This window comes from Centroberyx affinis, unplaced genomic scaffold (assembly GCF_046629955.1).
Source record: "Centroberyx affinis isolate AG114_WGS23_722 - 3 ecotype Tasmania unplaced genomic scaffold, CSIRO-AGI_Caff_v1 ptg001746l_1, whole genome shotgun sequence".
NCBI classification, from domain to species: domain Eukaryota; kingdom Metazoa; phylum Chordata; class Actinopteri; order Beryciformes; family Berycidae; genus Centroberyx; species Centroberyx affinis.
Window position 1 is genome coordinate 197,501 of NW_027280148.1, and position 9,841 is coordinate 207,341.

The 9,841-nt window shown below is 44.4% G+C and overlaps 1 protein-coding gene across 1 annotated transcript in view; it reads right to left on the minus strand.

The window, feature by feature from the left end:
- The window catches only part of LOC139652040 (frizzled-3-like), a 26,191-nt gene extending 16,626 nt beyond the window's left edge, over nt 1–9,565 (minus strand). Inside the window, exon 1 of the mRNA XM_071528968.1 lies at nt 9,365–9,565. Within this exon, the coding sequence (XP_071385069.1) occupies nt 9,365–9,565 (201 nt within the window). The remainder of the gene's footprint in view (nt 1–9,364) is intronic.
- Between the last annotated feature and the right edge of the window lie 276 nt (nt 9,566–9,841).

Genomic DNA, 9,841 nt, shown 5'->3' on the forward strand with positions numbered 1-9,841 from the left:
GCACAAAGCATCCGCATCCACGCAGCTTTTGTCATCGCCTTGCTCATATCACACATTTCTGGCAGGAGGACATTCAGCCGCGGAGGACGAGAGACAGAGAGCGATAGCGAGGCAGACAGGCGGGCGGGCGTTGAGGTATTCAGATGGGTAAGTCACTTCTAATGTGAGGGATCAGGCGTTTTCAGCGAGCGGCACACGGGCGATGACAAGGGAAGGATGATGAATAGGATTTATGTACAGACGCAGAATCCATAACGTGACTCTTAACTCAAAGCAGGGGAATTCATATTTTCTCCATGACGCAGAGGAGCAATTTAGGCTACTTACACGCCTGTCATAACTGAGATCGATCAACCAGTCGATCGTGTAATTTCTGGACAAATGGAGTCATCACGTTTCATTAGGCGCCACTGTACGAAGACACAATAACACAAGCACTCATACCGTGTTATGAGCCCTACAGATCTATGAAGCATAAACACAGCAGCAACGAGAGAGATCCACCTTGAAAAAGGGTCTATTACTCCAGATTGATGATCTCAATCTCATAGTGATCCTTTCCATTAAAAAAACTCTTCTTATGGTGTAGGAAGCCAACCCTACTCCAAATTAAATAAAGGGAGAAGAGTCTCACATTACTTTTTTCTCGTCATTGGACTTCAAAAATCTTGCACTTTTCAAAAATCCACTTTTCAGGTCAGGGGAAAAAATTATTTTCCCTATAAACACCAACACATGTTTGATATTTTTACAGAATGCTTTTCGCCACATGGCTTGGGACCGATTTTTGCTACGCAGGTGGCAACATTGCATGTTTATTCAAATTTAAGTAATAATCTGTGACATTTTCATATAAATGGCCTACATGTCAGTTTTGCTATTCTGTAATGCCGAATGATATCACATAATAGGGATTCAACCTATACCCCAGTTCATTAAAGCTTTTACATTTTCTCATCTGAACAGCCGGTGTCACGTAGGTCTTCCCAAGGAAAACACAGGTAGTGATGCATTTGGGAGCGGGAGCAGCAGCAGCAGCAGTTTGTTCGGAATAAATAGAAACAGAAAATCAAAGCTTTCTTTTTTTTTGACAGGTGATCTCTGGGAAATGCAGTGCAGAAACACCACAGCAATGAGCACTTGCCAGAAAAAAAAAAAAAAAAAAGTAGGATCGAGCAGATTACCACTTTGAAATAAAAGGACAAAATTTGATAAAATTCAAAATAATGACTCCTTTTTTTACTTTTGGAAGATTACATTATGGTTGCAAGCCAGCTGGGCACTTAAGGGACTTTAAAATGGGAGTGAAAGAAGCCCATACAGAGGACAGCGGAGCATGTTATTGGACATAATTTCTTAAGAGGAGTCTATAAAAAAAAACTCTGGCTCCTTTCCTAAAAATCCCTAACTTCACCCACCCTGCTGCCCAGCCGATACCAGAGTCCCTTTGCCCTTCGCTGCCAGTGTGCGGTCCTGTGACATCTATTACTTCATCAGTGGTGCCCTGTCAGGGTGAGTTAACCACTCAGACATGATCTAATGCAGCTAAAGTGAGCCTGCATCTTGACCTTCCCACTCCATTTCCACTCCCGCGGGCGACCGAGACGCTCCATGGCACGCAATGTACCGTACCGTCCTGTACCGTACTGTAATGTGCTACACTGAGATGCCATGGGAAGCAGTTGAATAAATATTTAGGCTGCAAGGATTGAAAAACCCTCTCTGCTTCTATATTTATTCCATCATCCGTCCCTTTCTTCCCCTGTCCATTTATTTTTATACACCCTCTCCCCCGTCTTCCTTAGCTCCCCTCCCCCATCCATCTCCATCCAGCCATTTGCATTACGACCGCACCATCAGTGGCGATCAGCATGTGAGTCAGTGTGGTGGCGGATGGGACATACGGTTAGTCGCGGCTTTATCCACACTGCAGCCCAAACAACTAGAAGACCAACATCTTGAGGCCCTGCGGAGCCTGTGTACACACACAAACACACACCATGAGGATTACTAGATGTTATGGCCACACTGGAAACAGCTGGTGAAGCGCGGGTCGGGTGAATGGCCAGGGGTTTTTCCGTGGCGTTGTTAACCCCAGAGCCGGCCGTGTAAGGAGAATCAAGCGTGTAATACACAGCTCTGTCAAGTGCTGCGGGCCTGAGGGGGGTATGCTAATGTAATTTCAGCTCCCATCCCGCTGCTAAAGTCATTATGTATTCATGGGAGTTTGTTAGGGGATTTTTGATCTCTGAAAATGTGGAATAATATGCCACTCTGGAAATAGCAGGGCTCACACACAGTCAGACACAGCAGTTAGCACTACAAAAAGCCAGTGGATTTTTGGGGCTCCAAGAGAAGGCCAACAAGCCGTCAATTGAACGGGGTAAATGTAGTTATAACTGCAATTTTGTTGTGTGATTTTTGAAATTCTGTCAACACTGGTTTGTACAGAAAGTCGGTCTTGGAAAAGTCGTGGAGGGACAAGTTGAAAGCTGAGATAATTCAATTGTAAAATTCAAAATTGACATCAATGGACGGTGCTGGGCCTTTCTGGTGTAAAGATACGACTCTGTGTTGCGTGTGTGTATGTGTCTGTAAGCAAATGCCTATCTAGGGCTGGGCAATAACTCAATATTATACTTTAGCATCTTTCAATAGAATCATATTATGATAAAACAGTAACACTGAGTTATTGTGATACTCAATTCTGTTGTCTAAGTCAGTAGTTTTCCATCCTGGTCCTTGGGGTTCAGAGTGCTGCTGGTTTTCTTTCCTACCAGGTAGTTAATTGCAGTTAATTACATTCAGCTGGCATCCCAGGTGTGAAATTGTCCCTGATTAGATGGCTAGAATGAAAAGCAGCAGGTCTCTGAGCAGTTCCTGAGGACCAGGATTGAAAACCACTGGTCTAAATTAATGTTAAAGAATACTAATTCAAATCTGTCACAAAATGAAATCAAAAGCAAACTAGGGAATATTAGTTGGAAATTACACTATACTTTATATTACCATGCAGTTCAATGTGATTAACTTAAAATTGATTACATAACATGTGATTTTGCATAAAATTTCTGTTTGGTAAAAACATTGCATCTCCAAAATGTCAACTTTGAGGAACTAATAAAAAACAGCCTTGATCTTAGCTTGACCACCGTGCTTTTGAAAGAGTTTCATAAGCCCAAGAGGTCGGAAAATTGTCTCAACCCATAGAGGAGCATGTAATCCATGTAATTTCAATTTAAGTTAAAACATGAAAATCACCAAAAGTACGTGGTTTTATGATGTCAACAGCGATATGTTTGCAGATATCCATCGATATCAAAATAACTTCTTATAATTATCTTGACATTAACTTTGTCCATAGCCCTATGCGTATCCAAGTGCGTCTGTATGTGGCTTCCTAATTCTAAAGTAATTGGTATTTTATGAAAGCCTCGTCCCTGACTCAGCCGCTGAGATGCGGTGACTGATGAATCACTGACAAAGAAGCCCATTGCGGCCAACTGGTCTACAGTGATTTGCTCTTTTATAAATACCTTTCAGTCACCTCTCTTCCCATCAATCCCCTCCCTCCTTCAGTCCCCTTTTCCTCTCACATTTTCTCTGCCTCTCCCCTTCTATCCTCCTTTCTCCTTTGCTGCCATACCAATTCTCCGAATTTCCAAGCTCAGCACCATGGCGACCGACGAGTGATGCATCAGCAGGGAGGAGGAGGAGGAGGAGGCAGCGGACGAGGAAGAGGGAGGAGAGCAGGGTTCGAGGAGGTCAGGGTGCGGGGCGGAGGGGACCACCTCCCGGGAGGCAAGAAAGCCCCTGCTCCCTTTGTTAAACAGCACAATTGGGACCGTTTCCTGGGCAACCGGTGAGGCCCGCGTGGGGGGAGGGGGAGGACAAAAGAGATGAGGGTGGGTGGGGGGAGAGAGAGAGAGAGAGAGAGAGAGAGGAGGGATGGGTCGACCGAGTCAGCCGTGTCATTTACCGCTAAGAAGTGTTTGAAAACCTTGCGCACTGACAGTGTGTAATGTACACACACACACACACACACACACACACCAACACACACACACACACAGTGGTTGTTGTCAACCAAGGACTCACTCTCTGCTTCTCATTCACTCCGGAGCCAATAAACACGGTGTTGGACATTAAATAAAACAAGAGGCTCTTTTATGGCCCGGGTCACGCTGGGTAGGATTTATCATACCGTGTGTGTGTGTGTGCGCGCGCGTGTGTGTGTATGTTTAGCTAGGATACATCCTTACATGCTGACAAAATAAGCATGTTAAATAGTGCGTTTTCGGTACACTGCGCACATTTTTACTAACTGCCAGCTGTCAGCGAGCTAGGTCAGCATTTTACACACCCACCCACACATACATACATACAGACACACACACCTTACCTCTTTTTTTTTTTTTTTACAAATCCATTCACACCGCATGGGTGGGGTATCCCGGCTATTCTATACAACGGCTGTAACACGACACGGTTTATCTGGACACATTGTAAACCTGAGACAAGAGGCTGATTTAATGACCTGAAAGGAGCAGGAAATGAGTGTAAGTGGGGCTCGGCAGATTAAAACACAGACTGGATTCAGGCTTTGTCTCGCTCCATACAGTAGACAATACAGAACATGAGAAATGCCATACAGAGAAGCAAGAAGAGGGATCAAGAGGATTAGGAAAAGACTCAGAAATAAGAGTTTAGTAGAGTCTTTTTCATTTTTCACTGTGGTCGCACGGGCTGTAGGCCTATACACTGACAAATAGTCATCTTCTTTGATTTCCACAACAGGGGACAAAATAGCAAAGTTAAGGCTCGTTCATTATCTGTGTCACTTAATTCCCCCCCCCCTCCCCTAAGACAACACAATATTCATGTGACTCTTTTAGCATCTTAGCTACCATTAAAGATGATTTGTTGGCTGGGCTACAGCTTCATGTAAACAAACCTCCTCATCGATCTCATTTCATTAACATTTTCAGTTGGCCTTAACCGCGGCGCGTCCCATCTGGCCCCTGCTGTAGAAAAGCGGTCATGCGATACCAGTCCTTACTACTTTTGCCCTGACCAGGAGGACCAGACGGTTTCTGAAATCACCTCCTCAATTCAGCCTCTCCTCCTCCTGAGTCCTGATAGCGTAGTTTCTGTGTCTTGCAAAAAGTCTGAGAAATTTGCAAGGAAGTGAGACAAAGTCGCTCATCTTCCTGTTAACATGTGTATTTTTGACTATTACAAGACATTTTCAATGCTTTGAGGAGCATTTTCTACACATGGTGGACTAAGCTGTTAGCCGTCCACTGCAGCCAAACAAAGCATTAAGTGGCAGTGCAAATCTTCTGCAAGACACTAATGAATTATCTATGTGAAAAAGCAACAGCTCACTCACCTATTCAGTACTTTATGTTTTTTTAAGATAGTGGGATAGTATCAAGGAGAAGAGAATAGAGAAAGCTCATATGTAAATCCAGCGGCGGAAGACTTAACCACTCGACTATCTCCAGGAAAGAAGAGCAACCTTGACGTATATTATCCCAATATCGCTTTCTCCATGCCAAGTTCTGACATTTCTTATCAACTTAATTGATTTATTGTGCCGATCCTACACTGCTTTGCATTCATCTGTTCGCTGCAGGACACGGTATCTACGGTATCTCTAAAAAAAAAGAGGATTTACCCTCTTCTTTTTTTCCCCCTTGTTGTTAATGCCAGTCAAATCCGCCATGCTCCCACTTATCTAACACATTGTGGCACAGAAATAGCCGATTCCCAGCCCTGAGGCCGCTGTCCCACTTCAGCTCCGAGGTCATCCCGCGGTCAGTGATGACTGGCGAGGCGCAGATGTACGCCGAAACAGAAAATCCTGTTTTTAGAAATCACTCTGTTTGTTTTTTGTTTTTTTTCCCCCCCCGTTTAGACAGCCATGAAAAAAATCAGATTTGTGCAACAAAGAGTAAAAAAAAAAAATCCTCTCTTTTGTGTAAACCCAGGCTGTTAGTGTATTTCTCAGTGCATTTCTGGTACACCAAACGGTTACCATACTGATCAAAAGCATTCGATGAAAATTGAACAGCACAGTTTTAGTTATTTTTCAAAAGACAAGGCTACCAGACGCTTTATGCCGACAAATTATCCCCCCAAACCCCCAAAAATCCTTCTTGAAAAAGCAAGACATGAAAAAAAAAAAACCACACAGACACCACTTCAGGGGGTTTCGACAAAAACTGCAAGAACGGCAGGCGTTGGTTCTCGTCCAACTCCCAGTTTCTCCACGGTGCGAGGCATTCATCATCATTATCATGGCTATTCAGTGGGCCTAATTCCCTTTAAAATCAACTGTCAATTCTCATTTGGCCGCCCTCACCCTCTTATAGGCTTTGAATTCTCCCATGAACGGCATCTAGAGCGAGTTATCGGGGAAAACAAGGGCCAGATAGAGGCGTAGTGTCTGTGATTTGGAATCTATTGGGTTTTCATGTGTTTTCCAAACGCAATGAGCGTTTCTCCGTGCTAAAAGAGACTTAATTGTGGGTCCATGACCAATCAAAGTGAACACCGTCTAAAACCAGAGGCGCCTCTCTCTGTTCAGCGCACCCCACACACACTTAAATTAGGCATAAAAAGCTAACCTGGCCTCAAAACAACACAGCGCTGGGTTCAGCAATGAGAAAATTATTTAACCTAAACCGCACACATCCGATTTGATCTAAAGATTTAGAGCACATTTTCTAGAAAACATCAGATAAATTTCTTGATATAGAAAAAAAAAAACAGCCAAAGATCTTAGATAACAACAAGGCAAAGTGACTAAACCCAGAAGATGAGAGTGAATATTTAGGCGATGACAAGGAAGGACACAGCATGGGAAGGAGGAAAGAGCAGATGGGGGAGGAGGGGGGAGGAGGGGGGGTGTTGCATCTTTTCCAGAAACGAGCCCAAAGCCTCTGTGCGCTCAGCGAGTGCAGCTGTGATGTGATGCGATGCAGTGTGCTCCCGGAGCCGGGCAGGGCATGTTCATAGGTTACATAACCCTGGATTTTCGTGGCACACAACTCCCTCCCTCCCATCTCCATCTCTGTCTCACTAAATGTGTCTATGTGGAGTACAGTGGAGTGGAGTGGAGCGGAGCAGGAGGAGCACAGATGGCCGGGACATCATCATCATCATCATCATCATCACTGTGCCAGGCAGAGCGGGGCGAGGCGGGCGGGATGAGGTGGGGTCGAAGGGCAGAAGTGTTAGAGGGAACAGGAGCGGGTCGGAACATGAAGGATGGATGTTGAAAATGGATAAACTGATAGATTGAGAAACGTATTGATGGACAAATAGGCATACTGAAGGATGGATGGCTGGATGGATAAATAGACAGACAGATAGATCGACCAATAAAGCACCCAATCCAGCGTTTGGAAGCAGGTTGGCTCGTAATTGCTCGATAGATTGAGATTCCAGAGGGATCTGCATACATAAAGGATGGGATTAACCTAACAAGGTGATGCATCTGCTCCGTGATTGTGTTTAAATGCCTACCACAACATTTCAAAGAGGATAACACAGCCACGACAGTCAGATGCTACGGGTGGTAAATCTATAGATAATCTACAGAAGGGGGGTTGAAACAATAAAACATGGGCTAAACACTGGAATCCCGGCTTAATCCATCATCTGAACTAAAACTGAAACAACGCGACAAAAAACTGTTCAGTACATTCGCTCCCGCCTGTAGCCCACAATCCCCTGTTAAGTTGGCCGACCGGTCCAAAGCCTGTTATGTAAAAAGGTTTCGGTGCAGACATGATGTGCAGAGCGTCTGCATGTTGTGGTAAATCACTCCGCCTGTCTACATGCCAGACGCGGGGCCGGAAACCATTTTAGGACAACACACCCAGCTAAAATCACAATGGCTTTTAATAATGCACTGTTCTCCTGGCCCCCTGGGAGAAATATTAAAACTTAATTTTCTGCTTAATGTTTTGGTAATACGCTCCCAGCCCCCGGAGCTAAAGCAGCCAAATTAAAGTAGGCTACCACTTTGATATTACCAACAATTAGCTGATACCCAGTTAGCCATGGTGATAACTATCTAGGCTACTACCAGGATGTCCGTGGGGCCGGCTGCGCACCACAGAGACACACTGAACCACTTATTATACATGTGAGATAATTATTTCACAAACCCATGTAAATTCACAGTCCTGACCTAAGAGCATATAGATAGAAATGTGTGTCATGTAGATAGTGTGTGTGTGTGTGTGCGCGTGACTGTCTGTTTGTGGGTAGGTATGTGTGTGTGCATGTCTGCGTATGTGTGTGAATTTCACTTCTGCACAGTGACAAGAACGTGAGCCACAACAGTGAGTTTCTTCATGTCTTATATATGAAAAAGTGTGAAAGAACCAGAGGAAGATAAGGGTGTTTAGAAAAGGTCAGAGCAGAGACAGGGAAAGTGGAAAGAAAATAATAAATAAAACAACACAAGCTGAACAAACAGAAAAGGTCACAGCGTGAAAAACTGATGTATTACGCTATTTCCCATAAAAACCTTGTATCTCCAGAAAGTTGCTTTGTTCAGGAATTAAAAATAACGTTTTTAGATTTCAGATTTTTGAATAGCATACAATTTATTTTGTATGGGTTTCTTGGGACCTGAGGACATCAAAATTAAATCAATCAAAACATTAAAAAAAACATGAAAGGTTCTTAGCTTTGTTCCTCCTAGGACAAAAGGATACAGTTTAGTCTCTCAACATAAGACCTAGGCCAATTGAAACATATTATTACTTTCTCGTGTGGGATCCCATCAGGCCCATGAGCCATTTGTGTCCCCACAGTTTAAGAAACACCAATTAAGAAGAAAAAATAATACCAGGACTATATCAGTTTGGACATATTTATCGGATAGCAGTCAGTCATGTTCTCCGCCTCTGATAAGAGGTTCCTCCCTGACCACAGCTACATAAAAACAGTCTGTAAAACCTGCAATGAAATTTCACTGAAAAGCCCTAATGTATCCCAGAGTTCCCCCTACCATCAAATAGGTGTGGTGGGATTTCATTAGCCTGGGTTTCAATGGAGAGTTTTAGTGTCACATGATGGTTTAAATACTGTTTTCAGATGCTTTTCCACCTTAACAAACATACAATTCTGAGGGAAACACTGAATCTTTATAATTTTTTGGCAAGAAACTATTAAAAAATGTTGAATATCAGCACAAAATATCATCTATTGGCAAATTCAGTCTGATCTCAGTATCAGTACCGGCCAATGTCAGTCGAACCCTAACTAACCCACATAAACTGGAGTTTGGACAAGGTTTTTTTTTTTTTTTTTACATCTTTCACATGTTAAAGTTGCACTGTACCTCCATGGCGAGAGCAGCAGTCTGCTGGTCGTAGTGGTTGAGTACGTTGGGCATGAAGGTGGAGTTGTAGGAGAGGCCCTGGCACATACGCAGGGTGATGGGCTCGCAGGTGAACATGCTGTGGCTGCCCGCCGCCGCGTCCATGGGGATGGCGACGCACGCCGTCAGCATGGACACCGACAGCACCCATAGGAGACCCATGACTGGTCCGGACAGGGGGGAGGGGAGAGGAAGAGGAAGGAGAAAGACCAGGTGGGGCTTGCTGGTTAGGGAGCAGGAGCGGGGTTGGGTCCGTCCAGCATCAGCTTCATTCACCAGGAAGGAGAAGGTTGTCTATGGTTCTTCCTCCTCTTCGACTCACAGAGAAGCAGTCTGGGTCGGGCGGCGGCGTAATCCAACACGGCCATGGTGGAGGCTGGTTGCATCCATCACCTTGGGATTCAGTCAGCAGCGGCAGCAGTGTGTCATAACACCTCC